Genomic DNA, 18,659 nt, shown 5'->3' with positions numbered 1-18,659 from the left:
GTGGTTTTTTTTTGTTTGTTTTTTTTTGTTTTAATCACACTGCATGTCTTGCAGTATCTTAGCTCCCTACCAGAGATTGAACCAGCCCCAGCAGGGAAAGCATAGAATCCTAACCACTGAATCTCCAGAGGGTCCCTGGAAGACAGTTTTTAATATTTTGCATTTGGATTTCATTTTATAGCAGTAGGATTTTTAAACACACATTTAAAAACCTTCAGTACTTTATTTCTTGGTTCAAAAATGCCTTGGGTTATAGACTACATGTATCTATTGAAGATGATACATAAGAAAATCCAGAAAAATTAACTTGTGGGGAGGGAATAAAACTTTTATTTTTCCCTTATGCTCTATTATGTGGTTTTTATGATTTCCAGATTATTCCTAATATAAGTGCGTAAAAGAACTTTCCTTACAGCCAATTTCATCTATGCTGCTTTGTTTTCTGTAATTCTCTGTTGTCAGGCTACAGGAGAATAAACCTGCTTTACTGGAAACTCCCGGTACAGTGTGATAAATGTGCTATGTTATAATACACTCAAACCAGCCTGGGCCCTTTGAACCACTTAATTACATAATTTGAAGGACTTTCATGGGAGGAAGCTTCACTGTAGATTTAAGAAATAACTGTAGTCTTTCTGGTCTGATTACAACCCTGTTCTCAGGTTGCCAAATCATCTCAGCATTCTAGACTCTGTTTCAGAAGCCTTATCTAATCTCAAAACTTTGGAAATAAACAGTTCACACACATTAAGAAAAGTTACTAGAAATGGCATTATTTCATCTTCACTATTATGCAATTTTATTAAATGTTTCAAAACAACAATGAGCCAAGAATCAGAAAAAGCAAATCTTACCCTGGCTCTGCCAGCATTTATGACTTTAGACATGTCACTTACTCTCTGTGCTTTATTAAACTTAATATTAAACCCTGGGGCTGGACTGGATGGTCTCTTACATACTCTTCTATGGCTAAATTTTTTCTGATGAATTCTGGGGCAAAGCTGGAAAATGAATAAGGGTTTAATTTGGAGAAAAAAAAGAAAGAAAAAGAAACCAAAAGGTAAAAGGTGTACAACAAAAGACAAAACTTTTCTGTAGGAAAACTCCAGATGTGATTTTTGGGAAATTGAGGAGAGAGGAAAACTGCAAAGTTAGAAAGTGTACAATATAAGAAGACAAGGGACAAGATTCATGAAGCTCTAAGGGGAGATATTACAGAAGTTGCAGACTTAGGCAAACACACAGATCCGAGTTAAAGACCTGCCATGAATCTGACTCAGCTCTGTTTCTAGTTTGGGGTCCAGTCACCTAACTTCGGATCTTGATTTCTCCTCTTCTCTAAAACATCATTCATTCACGCTTACTGAACATCTTCTCACCTAGTAGTGCAGTTGTGGAAATTAAAATGAGATAAGGATAATTGGCACCTTCAATCTACACAGCATACCTCTCCCCAGCCCCAGGCTATTGTACTATTGCATAGGCTTCCAGAACAGAATGCTTTGATGTTCAGAGAAAGAACAGGAAGGCTTATGGGGAGAAGTGCAAGGAAATGAATGCATGATCTATAGGTCTGCTTTCCTTAAAATTCTACCTAATAGAGCCATTTCAAAAAACCCCCAAAACTTCCAAATTTGCACCTTAAAAATATTTGAAAATGCATTATTATTATTCAATCAGTATATAGGAGGGGCCTCAAAATTATAAAGAAGCTTGAAGTCTGCCACCACATTATTTGGTACCGAGGAAGTACTCTCTCCTCTCAGCTAGTATGAATTGTAAAACTGGTGTGGCTCAGTATAACTGGGTACATGTGTTATGTCTAGATAAATTTTTATCTTTCTATTAGAATAGTCCAAAAATGTCAGCAACAAGTATACAAACTCTGGCTCAAAAGAGCAAGGCAAAATCTACTTTATAAAAATATTCATTCCTTGGATTATAGATGATGAATTAGCTTTGTTAATACATGTCAGAAGAGGTACTTTATTATATTTCAAACTTTTGTATCCCAGGTGTCAAGAGAAAGTCTAGACAATATGTCTTTGTCAAAGTGTAAGGAACATTAAATCTAAAAATATTTAGAGTTAAGACAGGTTTTTTTTTTGTGCCAAAGTATAGTTTCCTTTAAACCCCAAGTACTCTATCCTACTACTGTCTTATACTCAGAAAACCACGGTATTAGTGACGAAAGCAGCTAAGTGGTTAAGGAAGGAATCAGAGGTGTGGGCTAGGTTTTGTGGGCAGGGATATTTTCCTCAATATAAATATAACAGAAAATTAAAAACAAGTGACCAATAAAAGGACATTGTTCAAATTATGGAACATCTATCAGCGTGCTAAATATATATCAGTATGCATCCCAATGCTAACATTTAAAATCATGTTTTTGAAGAATAATTAACAATACAAAGAAATGTTCAAGATTTAAAAGTGAAAACAAATGTTTATTACATAACATAATCCAAAAGGAAAAAAACCAACTCTGTGTGTATATATAGAAAAATACTAGAAGTAGTTAACTTGGAGTAGGAAATTAGGGTCATTTCTATTTTCTTCTCTATATTTTTCTTTGCTTTCCAGATTCTCCACAACATGTGTATAATTTTCATACTTAGAAAATAAGCATTCATATTCAAAAAGTTGAAAGCTTAGGTATAAACAATGGCCTATTATATAATTTACTGGCAAAATTTTAGAACCTAGAACCATCATGAGGTCATTTTAGCTTGAATTCTTAGGTAGTTGATGTGATAATAATTTAACAATAGGTACAGTCTGAGACTCTATAATGGGTTAAAACATTTAATAGACAAATGTTTTCTGGTTAACTAAAGAGAATATGATGTCTGGCTGTAAATTACTGGCCTCTGTGACTCATGGACAGTACAACAATGGCATGCAAGAGTCCCTTCCTGTGCCATAGTAAGTATACAACACAGGCTAATGACTGAGATTCTAACCTGACAACTTCTTCCTTTGTTTCATGTCAAAATGACACTCTTTTTTAAGATCTATGTTGTGAGACAACATTACCTCACAGAGGGATTCAAATAGACAATCATGTACTTGGGATGGGCACTGGGTAAATACGGGCACATTGGGCTCTCCTTTTGAATTCCTGGTCCCCAATCTCCTTATCTCATTCCCTAGTCAACTCATTTCTCTCTCTCTCTCTCTCTCTCTCTCTCTCCCTCTCTCTGTCTCTCACTTTTATTCACCACAATGGCTATTTTACACATCTTCTATCCTAATTCACATCACAGAAAAAGTTTAGGTGCCTTTTACCTTCTTAGGACCAATATCAGCACCAGCAGCTATCCATTCCTCCTTTCCTCTTGCTCAAACAGAAGAGTCTCTATCTCCTAGCTAAGACTAACCCTCTATTTGTGCCTTGGATCCTATCCTTCATGAATGTCAGAGGTCTTATTTTCTCAGTTACCTCCTTCCTCTTTTGTCTTTAACTTTTGGCTTTTTTCCATTATCATTTTACCTTCTGTGGAATTCTCATCTCTTTACATATACTGCTCCAGAAGTTACAGCTGAACTCTCCAAAAAGTTGTCTATCCTCTTTATCTTCAAATTTATTCCTAAACCTGCTATAATGTGACCTCAGTGCCCATAAATCTTCAGGAAAGGCTGTTTCCAAGCCAGCCAGCAAGGTTTTGAAATGCCCTGGACACTCACCAGCCTTTCTTGATACATTCTTCTTTAAAATTCAAGTTGCCTAACATTCAGGATTCTATTTTCCAAACATTCCAACAGTCATTTGTTCTGATTTTCTTCCTAATTTTCCCAGTATCTCTCTGGGTGCTCATTTGCAGTCTCCTTTATGGTTCTATTTCTCTATTCATCCTGAAAATGTTAGCAGTTTTTTTTTAGTTCTATCTCATATATATGGGAAGGAGCCTCTATGTACAAACTCATTGGGCAAACTCTTCTACCCCAAAGACTTCAAAACCCATCTATGTAGTATAGGCTGTACCTCTTCTCTAATCTCCAGATTGATTGATTTAGGTGCCTAAAGCACAATTCTGCCTAGATGTCTTATATTAAATTCAGCAGGTTCAAACTGAAATCATTATCTTCTTCAAAGCTGCTTCTCCACCAATCTTCCCCATCTCCGTAAACCCAGTTCCCTAAGACAGAAACTAAAGAATTATTCTTGGTTCATCTTGATTTACTGCTCTCTCTCTGTGTCTCTTCTCTAGCTGTTTATCTCCCATTCCACCTCATCAGTAATATTATTCACACTCAATCACAAATTGCCCAATAAGTTCCTAATATTTTTAATCCATCACTTATTTCATTTTCACTCCCATTGACCCCAAAGTGAGACAACCATCATCTCTGTCAAACCTACTACAGTTGTCGATTATGTGATTTGTTAGACTCCATTCTGGGCCCCTTTGTGCTGTTTACAAGGATGCTCCTGAAATAAAAAATTGACTGCTATTCCACTTTAAAAAGCTTTTTCAACGGCTTTTCATTGCCCTGAGTATAAAGTCTAAACCTTTTAAGGTGGACATTGAAGGCTCATCATAACTAGGACCCCGTAGACTAAATGCTCACCATTTTTACTCCCACATCTATATTTCAATTACTTTGAACTTCTTTGAGTTCTTCAAAAGTGCCAGTTTTCTTTCTTCTAAACTTTTATAACTGTAGATCCTGGGTCTTATAACTCTCACTCCCCTCTATTTACTTAACTAATTTCAACTCATTTTTTGTGTATATTTGAAACATCAGTTTATCTGTTATTTTCCCTGCCAAAAGCCTGGTCAGTTCAATTCAGTTGCTCAGTTGTGTCTGACTCTTTGCGACTCCATGGGCTGTAACATGCCAGGCTTCCCTGTCCATCACCAACTCTCAGAGCTTACTGAAACTCATGTCCTTTGAGTCAGTGATGCCATCCAACCATCTCATCCTCTGTTGTCCCCTTCTCTTCCTGCCTTCAATCTTTCCCAGCATCAGGGTCTTTTCAAATGAGTCAGTTCTTTGCATCAGGTGGCCAAAGGACCGGAGTTTCAGCTTCAGCATCAGTCCTTCCAACAAATATTCAGGACTGATTTCCTTTCGGATGGATTGGTTGGATCTCCTTGCAGTCCAAGGGACTCTCAACAGTCTTCTCCAACACCACAGTTCAAAAGCATCAATTCTTCAGCACTCAGCTTTCTTTAGAGTCCAACTCTCACATCCATACATGACTACTGGAAAAACCATAGCCTTTATTAGACAGACCTTTGTTGGCAAAGTAATGTCTCTCCTTTTCAACATGCTGTCCAGGTTGGTCATAGCTTTTCTTCCAAGGAGCCAACATCTTTTAATTTCATGGCTGCAGTCATCATTTGCAGTGATTTAGGACCCCCCCAAAATAAAGTCTGTCACTGTTTCCATTGTTTCTCCATCTATTTGCCATGAAGTGATGGGACCAGATGCCATGATCTTAGTTTTCTGAATGTTGAGATTTAAGCCAACTTTTTCACTCTCCTCTTTCACTTTCATCAAGAGTCTCTTTAGTGTATATGTACCATGGAATATTACTCAGCCATTAAAAAGAAATCATTTGAATCAGTTCTAATGAGATGGATGAAACTGGAGCCCATTATACAGAGTGAAGTAAGCCAGAAAGATAAAGACCAATACAGTATATTAACACATATATATGGAATTTAAAAAGATGGTAATGATAACCCTATATGCAAAACAGAAAAAGAGACACAAATGTACAGAATAGACTTTGGGACTCTGTGGGAGAAGGTGAGGGTGGGATGTTCTGAGAGAACAGCATTGAAATAAGTGTACTATCAGGTGTGAAACAGATCACCAGCCCAGGTTGGATGCATGAGACAAGTGCTCAGGGCTGGTGCATTGGGAAGACCCAGAGGGATGGGATGGGGAGGGAGGTGGGAGGGGGGATCAGGATGAGGAACACATGTAAATCCATGACTGATTCATGTCAATGTATGGCAAAAATCACTACAACATTGTAATTAGCCTCCAACTAATAAAAATAAATGAAAACAAAAAAAAGAGTCTCTTTAGTTTTTTTTCGCTTTCTGCCATAAGTGTATTGTCATCTACATATCTGAGGTTATTGATATTTCTCTGGGCAATCTTCATTCCAGCTTGTGCTTCATCCAGCCCAGCATTTTGCATGATTTACTCTACATATAAGTTAAATAAGCAGGGTGACAATATACACAGTCTTGACATACTCCTTTCCCTATTTGGAACAAGTCTATTCCATGTCCAGTTCTGTTGCTTCTTTAACTGCATACATACAGATTTCTCAGGAGCAGGTCAGGGGGCTGGTATTCCCATCTCTTTCAGAATTTCCATGGTTTGTTGTGATCCATACAGTCAAAGGCTTTGGAGTAGCCAATAAAACAGAAGTAGATGATTTTCTGGAATTCTCTTGCTTTTTTGATGATCCAACAGATGGTGGCAATTTGATTTCTAGTTCTTCTGCCTTTACTAAATCCAGCTTGAACATCTGGAAGTTCACAGTTCATGTACTATTGAAAAGCCTGGTAGATAATTCATAATATGGACTCCCCAAATTCTTGACTACCTTTATCTCTCCTGCACATTTTACATTATTTCTTAACTGTCAGCCTCTCCTAGCAGATGAAAATTGTTACAAGAGTAGGACTTATTTCTATCTTTTTATGTATATCTCAGGACAGGACTAGGCCAGAATATATTACACTATAGATTTATAAATAGTTTTGAATTAGCAAATGAATAAATAGTAATAGTAGAGTTCATCCTATCCATCTGTGGGTAGGAGATTCTAGAGTTTTCACCCAAAGCACGAATTCATTGATGTTTATTCTTCATTTAAGACTCTGGTCTTTTTTTCTTTCTGTTATTATGATTACCCAAGATGACAGCTTCAATTTAGCTATTAATAGACTTTAAGCACATCTTCCCTTGTGGTTCAGCTGGTAAAGAATCTGCCTGCAATGAGGGAGGCCTAGGTTTGATCCCTGGGTTGGGAAGATCCCCTGGAGAAGGGAAAGGCTACCCACTGCAGTACTCTGGCCTAGAGAATTCCATGGACTGTATAGTCCATGGGGTCGCAAAGAGTCGGACACGACTGAGCGACTTTCACTTCACAAGCACATCTTATCATTCATGATTTTAAGTAGAATATTCATAGTTATAGCAGTAACCTGGAAGAGGCTAGAAATCTGGGCTATAAAATCAACAGGAGAAGTAAATATTTATAATAAAACAGAGGTGTGACTAAGATGGTAGAGTAGAAAGACGCTGAGCTTAAATCCTCCAATAGGCACACCAAAATTACAGCTTTTTGCAGAGACACTGTCTATGAGAACTACCTGAAGACTAGCAGAAAAGATTTCTCACAACTGAAGATATAAAGAAGGAACCAAAAAAAAAAAAAAGAAACCAAAAAAAAAAAAAAAAAGGAACCACAACAAGATGAGTTGGAGGGATGGAGATGCAGGATAGTCAAGACCCATAAATAGGAGGATTACAGTGGCAGATGTTTTCCCCAAGGATTCAGGGGTCCAAGCTTCACAAAGGGCTCTTCAGCCCAGTGATCCTGCACTGGGAAGATGAGCATCCAGATGTTTGGCTTTGAAGGCCAGAAGGGCTTGCTTATGGGAGAACTATGGGGCCGTGGGAAACAGAGACTCTACTCTTAAAGACTGCAAGCAAAATCTCATACTCCCCAAGACTCAGCTCAGAGGCAGATATTTGAAAGAAGCCTGGGTCAGGCCCACTTGCTGATCTCGGAGAGCTTCCTGGATAGGGAATAGTCAACTGGGACACCCTTTGGGGAGATACATTACGGTGACAGTCATTCTGAGGAGCTCATTCTACCTCAAGGAAACAGGTATAGAAAGTGCCATTTTGGAATCCAGGGGTTCACCTGCCCCCACCAGTGGGTTGGCACCAGCCCTGACTGACCCCCTCCCCACAAACCTCAGACCCCTGCAGCCAGCTGCCCCAGGACCTGGTCCTGCCACCAGCAGACTAGTAGCCACCTGGGTCAGAGCCAGCCCTGCTTACCAGTGCACCCATGGCAGTGGACCCTGCCACAACAGAAGAGCCCAAATAGCCCACATAGAGGGTGGCCCTAGAGCATATGGCTCTGGTGAGCAGAGGGGTGTGTGCTGCTGGATGCTATATACATAAGTCTCCTATATACATAAGTCTCCTACATACATAAGGCCACTTTTCCAAGATCAGGGAATATAATTGACCTACTTAATACCTACAATTAAACACAGAGAATTGTCCAAATGAGGAGATGGAAGAAAATATTTCAAATAAAGGAACAAGATAGGAAAAAAAAAAGTGAAGGAGAAAAAAAAAACAAAGAGTGAAGTAAAGATAAGCAAGCCACCCAATAAAGAGTTTGAGGTAATGATCATAATGATGTCCAACAAAACTCAGGAGAAGAATGGATAAACACAGTGAGAATTTTAACAAGGAGTTAGAAAATACAGAGAAAAATCAAACAGAGCTGAAGAATATAATAACTGAAATAAAAAAAATACACTAGAAGGCATCAGTAGTAGATTAGATGATACAGAGGAACAGATCAGTGGACTGGAAGGCAGAGCAGCGGAAATCACTTAAGTGGAACATAAAATAGAATTTAAAAAATGAGAATAATTAAAGAGATCTATGGGACAACTCAAGCATCTGAATGTTCACACTGGACTTCCTTGGTGGCTCAGATGGTAAAGAATCTGCCTGCAGTGCAGGAGATCTAGGTTTTATCCCTGGGTTGGGAAGATCCCCTGGAGAAGGGAATGGCAACTCACCCCAGTATTCTTGCCTGGAGAATTCCATGGACAGAGGAGTGTTCACATTATAAAGGTCCAAAAAGGATGTGAGAGAGAAAAACAAAGAGAACTTACTTAAAGAAATAACAGCTGAAAGCATTTCTAAATTGGGTAAAGAAACAGATATTCAGGTCCAAGATACAGACAGTCCCAAACAAGATGAATCCAAAGAGGTCCACATCAAGAAACATTATAATTAAAATGGTAAAAAAAAATTAAAGATAAGGAGAGAATCTTAAAAGTAACAAGAGAAAAGCAGCAAAATACACATTTTTTTTTTCAGGTGCATATAGAAAATTTTCCAGGATAGATTCCATGCTGGCCAAAAAACAAGTCTCAATAAATTTAGGAAAACTGAAATCATAACAAGCACCTTTGCTGACCACAGAATGAGACAAGAAATCAACTAATAGGAAAAAGCTGCAAAGTAAAACACAAACATATGAAGGCTAAACATGCTACTAAAGAGCCAATGAGTAACTGAAGCATAAAACAGGAAATTAAATACCTGGAGACAAATGAAAATGGAAACATAATAATCCAAAATCTGTGGGACACAATAACAGTAATTTTAGGAAGTTTATAGTGAAGTAAATCTATCTTTGGAAGCAAACAAACAAAAAATCTAAAATAAACACTCTAACCTTACACCTAAAGGAACTAAAAAAGAATGAACAAACCCCAAACTTATTAGAAGGGAAGAAACAATAAAGATTAGAGCAGAAATAAATGAAATAGACACTAAAAAACAATAGAAAACAGATTCATAGATACAGAGAACAATTAGTTGCCAGAAGAGAGGGAGGTGGGAGCACAAAATACTTCAAAGAGATTAAGAGGTACAAACCTCCACTTATATAATAAATAGTAATGCAGATGTAAAATACAACACAAAGAATATGGTCAATAATATTGTAATAACTTTGTGTGGGACAGATGGTACTGATATATGCAAATGTCAAATCATTTTGTAGTACACCTAAAACTAACATAATATTGAACATAATGTTCTATGTCAACTATATTTCAATAAGAAAATAATTTTTTTCTACCTAAAAATAATAAATGCTAGACAGGTTGTGGATAAAAAGGATTCTCACCTACTGCTGGTGGGAATGTAAATTGGTATAGCCACTATGGAGAACAGTATGGCGTTTCCCTAGAAAAACTAAAAATAGAGTTATCATATGATTCTGCAGCCTACTCCTGAGCATTTATCTGGAGAAATTTACAATTCAAAAAGATACATGCATGCCCCTAGTCACTGCAGCAAGCACTATTTTTTAATAGCCAAGACATAGATGCAAACTAAATGCCTGTCAACAGATGAATGGATAAAGAAAATGTGGTATATATATATATATATACACACACAAAAGAATACGCATGCATGCCAAGTCGCTTCAGTTGTGTCCGACTCTTTACAACCCCATGGACTGTAGCCCCAGGCTCCTCTGTCCATGGGATTCTCCAGGCAAGAATACTGGAGTGGGTTGTGATGCCCTCCTCCAGGGGATATTCCCAGCCCAGGGATTGAACCTGCGTCTCATACTTCTACATTGGTAGGCAGATTCTTTACCACTAGTGCCACCTGGGAAGCCATATCTTATGCCTATATTATAATAAATATGTAAAATACTCTCCCTCAGAATCTAACGGAAAATGCATCAATAACAGTTTAATTTACTTGCAGAATTCCCTGCCAATGTTAGGTTTCTAGTTATGTTAGCAAAGGAACTTCCTGACGCTATATTATTTTCTTTTTCCCAACACAAAACACTCCCTCTGCAAACTTGCCAGCTTTCTTTACAGTCTTGTTCTGTTGACTATAAATAGGGGCTAAGTAACAGTCAATGCCATATCCACAACTTGAGGGGAGTAAAGCATCATATAGCAGCATCGTTTTTTCCTTGATATTAAGGAGAACTTTCTATGATTTCCTCTTTATGACAAGAAGTTCAGCTGCCAATGCCTCAACTTTTTAAAAGAGAACTGTGTTAACTGGGTTTAACTTGCACTTTTACTGCTCGGCTGTTGTGAAGGGAAAAGTGGTAACCAAATATTGCTGGTGACTGACTCTCCTTTTGGGTTTCAAAGTAGCAGAACTGAAGACATTGATTTTGCAACCCACTCACCTTCCAGGTCGTTGAGTTAACAGACATAGAGTTAGACAGTATTGTAATCTGACTTATAATAAGTACTATGTAAGTATTGGCTGTTATTGTTTTGGGTACTATTATTATTTTGATGTTAAGAACAATACAATGAAGCATAAAAGAGCCCTTCACTGTCACATCCTAACTAGTACATAAATTCCAGTGCAGAAGAATGTGGCTATAACACAACAGATTGGTAACTTGCCATATCCAGTAGAGGCACAAGTCCCTTTTTAACCCCATAATCCATTAAGGTTTATGTAGCAGCTTTGTAATACATCTTCACAATCACTCTTTCCTTTCAGGTACTGTACAGATGGCAGATGAACACCATCAAGTATCATGTGATATTTATACTGTAAATAAGTTTTATTTTTCAAAATACTCTAATGAAAAGATTCTGCTTTCTATTTTCATTGTATCTCAGTTTGGAGTGATCACATTTCAAGTGTCTAATAACCACGTGGCTAGTGCTACCATATTGGACAGTGCAGGTCCAGTGCCTTATACATTTTGATGGGCTTCCACCTGTATTCTCTCAATTAAAAAGCAGAAATATCATCACCACAGTGTCCATTTTTGCCTTTCTCCATTCTCCCATCTCCCCTTCTCATCAGAAAACCTATTTTCATTGGAGCCTAAGTGCTTCAGGGCTGACCCATCCCTAGCTGCTGGAAATGTCTGGATCAAGGATGATGATGTGACCCCATACTAGGCAATAAGTTCTAAGAGGAAGCTCCCCAGGGACATCCCAGGAAAAGTTTCTTCATTTTTAGGAGAGAGCCATAGAAAAACAAAGCTTCTTTGTCCTGCAAGAAATGAACAAAGAAGCATGTACTAGCAACCAGCCTACTACCCAAGGCGAACAAGCCATAGACAGGATGAGGCCAAAACCTTAGACTGTATAAGAAGGGGCAAGCTTTCTTGATTACAGTGCTGCGCTTCTGGATTAATCAACTCTGAAGGCTGTCCCACCCCTAGATTTGTAATTATGTTCTTTATTCTGAAGAATAGAAATAATACCATGTTATACCATCTCTAATAACAACTGAGGGCAACACTGATATACTGAAACTTTTGGGCATCTTTTGAAGCATTGTTTTGTTAGTTTTACTGTTTCCCTATTGTTGCTAAAATCCCTCAGCATTTAATTGTTATCCGCAGGGCACCTTCCGAAACATCCTTTTTGTTTTTCTCTTCTTTGGATACCAGGCATTAGAGCAGCTGTTTCCCACTGCCTCTACCCACTGCTTCCAATTAATTTCTCTCTTGTTTTACAAACACAATGCTGTGGCTCCCATTCTTACAGTTTTCAGTCTTTATAAGAATTTTTATTACTAACAACAATGTAGAAGCAATAAAAGGTAACAAATAAGGGGAAAGGCGTAATGCTTTTTCATTTTTTTTTTTAATATAATGCTCACAGTTTTACTGTTTAAATTAGTACCATCATTCATTAGACTCAAGCTGCATTCCAAAGCTCCTTTGTGGTTTTGGAATAAAAAAACATTTGGGCTTGATTTGCTCAATACCATTCACCAACTGTGGGTCTTAAAGCAAGCTGCTTACCCAGCAAAGAAAAAAAAATAAAAAGAGAAATGTCTCCTGCCTTGAAAAATTCATGTGAAGATTATAAACCATGTAATATATGTAAAACTTAGGGCTAAACTTATGATTTTCCGATTCTAAATCAATTTTCTGATTCTAAATCTCATGTCCCCTTCAGTTTACTACAACTTCGTTTCTTCATTCACTCATTCCACAATCATTCATTGAGAGGCTGCTATGGGCCACGAAGATTTATAGACAAATATGGTAAGGTCTCTGCTCTTTAGCAGTTTACAGTGAATCAGACAAATAAGTGGATATTAACAAGAGGGAGGCCATTTAATTTAGCGGTTCATTACATAGGCTATAAAGCTAGACAAATCTGGATTTGAGGGTCAGCTCCGCTTTTCATTAACTTTGTGGCCCTGGTAAAGTTACTTAACATCTCAAAACCAATTTCCTCATCTGAAAAAAGAGATAACAGCATCCCCTTGTAGAGTTGTTGACAGAAGAAAATGAGATTATGTCTGCGAAATGCTTCGCTCAGTGCCTATTGTAAAGTAAGCATTTGTCTGCTGTGGGCAATCATCCTATTGTCATAATAGATATTACGACAACTGTAAATATAACTGTACAGAATTAAATGAAAAGGGCATGTGCGTGCCTACGGAGTATAGAAGCAGGGCATTTAAAGCAGTCTCCAGGATTAGAGAAGCTCTGTCTTCTAAAACGGGCTTCCCGGGAGGCACAGTGGTGAAAAACCCGCCTGTCAGTGCAGGAGACACCAGAGACAAGGGTTCGATCCCTAGGAGAAGGGCCTGGCAGCCCACTTCGGTATTCTTCCTCCTTTCCCCGCGAGCCGGGTCTCCATGTCTCCCACCGGCCACCCTGGCGTCCAGCGACGGAGTGACGGTCAAGTGTGTCCAGCGGCGCAGTGAGCGGCTGGTGCCCACCCGACCGTAGGGCGGCTGAGGTCCGAGACGCCGCGGATGCCGCGACAGAACCATCGCGGTGAGCGTCGCCGTCTGCTCCCCGGTGACAGTCACAGACACACTTAAGGGAGGCTGGTGCTGTTTACAGTTACATCCGTCAACTTCAGAATTCACCGGCGGTTTCTCGCGTTGGTCCACTCGCCTGATCTTCCTGTTTTCTCCGCGGTGGTATCGAAACCCCAGACTTCCCAGCCCTGGAGGGGAAGCCCCGCAGCGCCGGCCCCGACCGAGCCAAGCCATCGCCCTCCCACCCCCACCCGCCCAGGCCCCCACGGCGCCTGGGGACTCAGGAGGGCTCCGGATCTCCACGGTCACCCTGCTGTCTGGCTCCTCGTGGGGTCACTTTGCCATATGCAGATGGAGAGGAACACAGTGCTGACTGTCCGGGAGCTGATCTGACCATTCTCTCAGGTTGACGACCACATTAAAAAGGCAATTTTAGTGTATTAGTCATCAGTTCAGTTCAGTTCAGTTCGGTCGCTCAGTCGTGTCCGACTCTTTGCGACCCCATGAATTGCAGCACCCCAGGCCTTCCAGTCCATCACCACCTCCCGGAGTTGACTCAAACTCACGCCCATCGAGCCGGTGATGCCATCCAGCCATCTCATCCTCTGTCGTCCCCTTCTCCTCCTGCCCCCAGTCCCTTCCAGCATCAGGGTCTTTTCCAATGAGTTAACTCTTCGCATGAGGTGGCCAAAGTACTGGAGTTTCAGCTTCAGCATCAGTCCTTCCAATGAACACCCAGGACTGATCTCCCTTAGGATGGACTGGTTGGATCTCCTTGCAGTCCAAGGGACTCTCAAGGGTCTTCTCCAATACCACAGTTCAAAAGCATCAACTTTTCGGTGCTCAGCTTTCTTCACAGTCCAACTCTCACATCCATGCATGACCACTGGAAAAACCATAGCTTTGACTGACAGACCTTTGTTGGCAAAGTAATGTCTCTGCTTTTTAATATGCTGTCTAGGTTGGTCATAACTCTCCTTCCAAGGAGTAACTGTCTTTTAATTTCATGGCTGCAATCACCATCTGCAGTGATTTTGGAGCCCCCCCAAAATAAAGTCTGATACTGTTTCCACTGTCTCCCCATCTATTTCCCATGAGGTGATGGGACCGGATGCCATGATCTTAGTTTTCTGAATGTTAAGCTTTAAGTCAACTTTTTCACTCTCCGCTTTCACTTTTATCAAGAGGCTTTTTAGTTCCTCTTCACTTTCTGCCATAAGGGTGGTGTCATCTGCATATCTGAGGTTATTGATATTTCTCCCGGCAATCTTGATTCCAACTTGTGCTTCTTCCAGCCCAGCGTTTCTCATGATGTACTCTGCATATAAGTTAAATAAGCAGGGTGACAATATACAGCCTTGACGTACTCCTTTTCCTATTTGGAACCAGTCTATTGTTCCATGTCCAGTTCTAACTGTTGCTTCCTGACCTGCATACAGGTTTCTCAAGAGGCAGGTCAGGTGGTCTGGTATCCCATCTCTTTCAGAATTTTCCACAGTTTATTGTGATCCACACAGTCAAAGGCTTTGGCATAGTCAATAAAGCAGAAATAGATGTTTTTCTGGAACTCTCTTGCTTTTTCAATGATCCAGCGGATGTTGGCAATTTGATCTCTGGTTCCTCTGCCTTTTCTAAAACCAGCTTGAATATCTGGAAGTTCTCGGTTCACGTATTGCTGAAGCCTGGCTTGGAGAATTTTGAGCATGACTTTACTAGAGTGAGAGATGAGTGCAATTGTGCGGTAGTTTGAGCATTCTTTGGGATTGCCTTTCTTAGGGATTGGAATGAAAACTGACCTTTTCCAGTCCTGTGGCCACTGCTGCATTCTCCAAATTTGCTGGCATATTGAGTGCAGCACTTTCACAGCATCATCTTTCAGGATTTGAAAGAGCTCAACTGGAATTCCATCACATCCACTAGCTTTGTTCATAGTGATGCTTTCCAAGGCCCACTTGACTTCACATTCCAGGATGTCTGGCTCTAGGTCAGTGATAACACCATTGTGATTATCTGAGTCGTGAAGATCTTTTTTGTACAGTTCTTCTGTGTATTCTTGCCACCTCTTCTTAATATCTTCTGCTTCTGTTAGGTCCATACCATTTCTGTCCTTTATCGAACCCATCTTTGCCTGAAATGTTCCCTTGGTATCTCTAATTTTCTTGAAGAGATCTCTACTCTTTCCCATTCTGTTGTTTTCCTCTATTTCTTTGCACTGATCACTGAGGTAGGCTTTCTTATCTCTCCTGGTGCAGGAGGGCTGAGAGGAACTACTCCACGTTCAAGGTCAGGAGGGGCTGCGGTGAGAAGATACCCCTCCACCAAGGTAAGGAGCAGCGGCTGTGCTTTGCTGGAGCAGCCGAGAAGAGATACCCCACGTCTGAGGTAAGAGAAACCCAAATAAGACGGTAGGTGTTGCCAGGGGGCATCAGAGGGCAGACACACTAAAATCATAATCACAGAAAACTAGCCAATCTGATCACAGGACCACAGTCCTGTCTAACTCAATGAAACTAAGCCATGCCGTGTGGGGCCACCCAAGACAGTCGGGTCATGATGGAGAGATCTGACAGAATGTGGCCCACTGGAGAATAGAATGGCAAACCACTTCAGTATTCTTGCCTTGAGAACCCCATGAACAGTATGAGAAGGCAAAATGATAGGATACTGAAAGAGGAACTCCCCAGGTTGGTAGGTGCCCAATATGCTAATGGAAATCAATGGAGAAATAACTCCAGAAAGAATGAAGGGATGGAGCCAAGGCAAAAACAATACCCAGTTATGGATGTGACTGGTGATAGAAGCAAGGTGCGATGCTGTAAAGAGCAATATTGCATAGGAACCTGGAATGTTAGGTCCATAAATTAAGCAAATTGGAAGTGGTCAAACAGGAGATGCCAAGAGTGAATGTCGGCATTCTAGGAATCAGCAAACTAAAATGGACTGGAATGGGTGAATTTAACTCAGATGACCATTATATCTACTACTGTAGGCAGGAAGCCCTTAGAAGAAATGGAGTAGCCATCATGGCCAACAAAAGAGTCCGAAATGCAGTACTTGGATGCAGTCTCAAAAACGACAGAATGATCTCTGTTCATTTCCAAGGCAAACCATTCAATATCACAGTAATCCAAGTCTATTCTCTGACCAGTAATGCTGAAGAAGCTGAAGTTGAACGGTTCTATGAAAACCTACAAGACCTTTTAGAACTAACACCCAAAAAAGATGTCCTTTTCATTATAGAGGACTGGAATGCAAAAGTAGGAAGTCAAGAAATACCTGGAGTAACAGGGAAATTTGGCCTTGGTACGGAATGAAGCAGGGCAAAGGCTAACAGAGTTTTGCCAAGAGAACGCACTGGTCATAGCAAACACCCTCTTCCAAAAACACAAGAGAAGACTCTACACATGGACATCACCAGATGGTCAACACCGAAATCAGATTGATTATACTCTTTTCAGCCAAAGATGGAGAAGCTCTATACAGTCAGCAAAAACAAGACCAGGAGCTGACTGTGGCTCAGATCATGAACTCCTTATTGCCAAATTCAGACTTAAACTGAAGAAAGTAGGGAAAACCACTAGACCATTCAGGTATGACCTAAATCAGATCCCTTATGACTATACAGTGGAAGTGAGAAGTAGATTTAAGGGACTAGATCTGATGGACAGAGAGCCTGATGAACTATGGACGGAGGTTCGTGACATTGTACAGGAGACAGGGATCAAGACCATCCCCATGGAAAAGAAATACAAAAAGGCAAAATGGTTGTCTGAGGCGGCCTTACAAATAGCTGTGAGAAGAAGAGAAGCGAAAAGCAAAGGAGAAAAGGAAAGATATTCCCATTTGAATGCAGAGTATTAGTCATAGATTATTACAAACTATAAACTCAAGGGCAAGAAGTTTATTACAATGTATCTTTATGAAAACAAAAGGTCACACACTGTGACAACGGTGTAAAAATTACATTGTGAGCTCTGATTATTTCTCTCCTGTGCCACAGAAACATATTGTATAAAAACTGTCAGAAAACTGATGTGAAGAGCTACTGCCTCATTTGTCTGTAAAAAATGCAGCTCAGTCACATGACTGCTTCCTGGAGCTTGGGAATAGTTTACCCTGTATTCTTGGTTGAATTCTCCCTCTATTTAAGATGTATCCATAGAATTGAAGTGTCGATATAATAGTTCTCTCCTCTTGCCTGCAGGACAGTTGTAATAAATCTAGGATGTGATGGAGAAACAAAAATAAAAACCACCTGTCAGTGCAGGAGACATGAGACAAGGGTTCCATCCCTGGGTGGGGAAGATCCCCTGGAAAAGGGAAAGGCTACCCACTCCAGTATTCTGGCCTGGAGAATCCCATGGACAGAGGAGCCTGGCAGGCTACAGACCATGAGGTCAAAAAGAATCTGATGTGACTGAAGCAACTTAGCACACACCTCCCCTAGAATAGGGGCTTTCCTTGTGGCTCAGCTGGTAAAAAATCCCCTCACCAATGTGGGAGACCTGGGTTGGGAAGATCCCCTGGAGAAAGGAAAGGCTACCCACTCCAGTATTCTGGCCTGGAGAATTCCATGGATTGTATATAGTACAAGGGGTCACAACGAATCGAACATGACTGAGTGACTTTCACTTTCACTCTCCCCTAAAATAGCAGAAGTTTCTGGAGAGGTTTGCAGTATGGAGGTCACACTTCTAAGTGTGTAATTCTGTGAGTTATTCTAGGAACTACAGATTGATTTCTACAACTAAAGGTAGGGATGCTGGGGGAGGAATGGAAAATGCATGGTAAATGTGGCCAAAATCCAAGATTTTTAGGATTAAACTAAGGAATCTGAAGCCTTTTAATCTGGGTGAGAGAGTGCTAGGTGGAAAAATGCCTGAATTCCATATTATAGGGTCACTGTGAACACACTGAAGTTCAGTAGGACTCTCTTTCTTCTCTATAATTATAAGGGGGGGGGGGGGGAATACAGATTACAGCAGGTTTGCAGAATCCCAATTGCATTTCATCATGCTAGAAGTTTTAAAACTGTCAAAACAAATTTTCTAATTTTGACTATAGTCAAACACTTTCCCGCTAAGCCAAGAGAACTCAATAAACAGTTTTATTTGTTTTATAAATAGTTTAGT

The 18,659-nt window shown here is 40.1% G+C and overlaps 2 protein-coding genes across 10 annotated transcripts in view; both read right to left on the bottom strand.

The window, feature by feature from the left end:
* Nucleotides 1–18,659, bottom strand: part of PTGER3 (prostaglandin E receptor 3) — a 239,123-nt gene that overhangs the window by 203,190 nt on the left and 17,274 nt on the right. The window lies entirely within an intron of this gene.
* Nucleotides 15,032–15,712, bottom strand: LOC133041718 (uncharacterized; the record flags this gene model as incomplete). The annotated part of the gene is made up of 1 exon (XM_061122700.1): nucleotides 15,032–15,712. A coding segment is annotated over exon 1 (681 nt), but the record flags the coding sequence as incomplete, so codon positions are not given.

This window comes from Dama dama, chromosome 20 (genome assembly GCF_033118175.1).
Source record: "Dama dama isolate Ldn47 chromosome 20, ASM3311817v1, whole genome shotgun sequence".
Taxonomy (NCBI): domain Eukaryota; kingdom Metazoa; phylum Chordata; class Mammalia; order Artiodactyla; family Cervidae; genus Dama; species Dama dama.
Note: the sequence above shows the minus strand (reverse complement) of the source record. Positions and strands in the feature narration are given on the sequence as shown.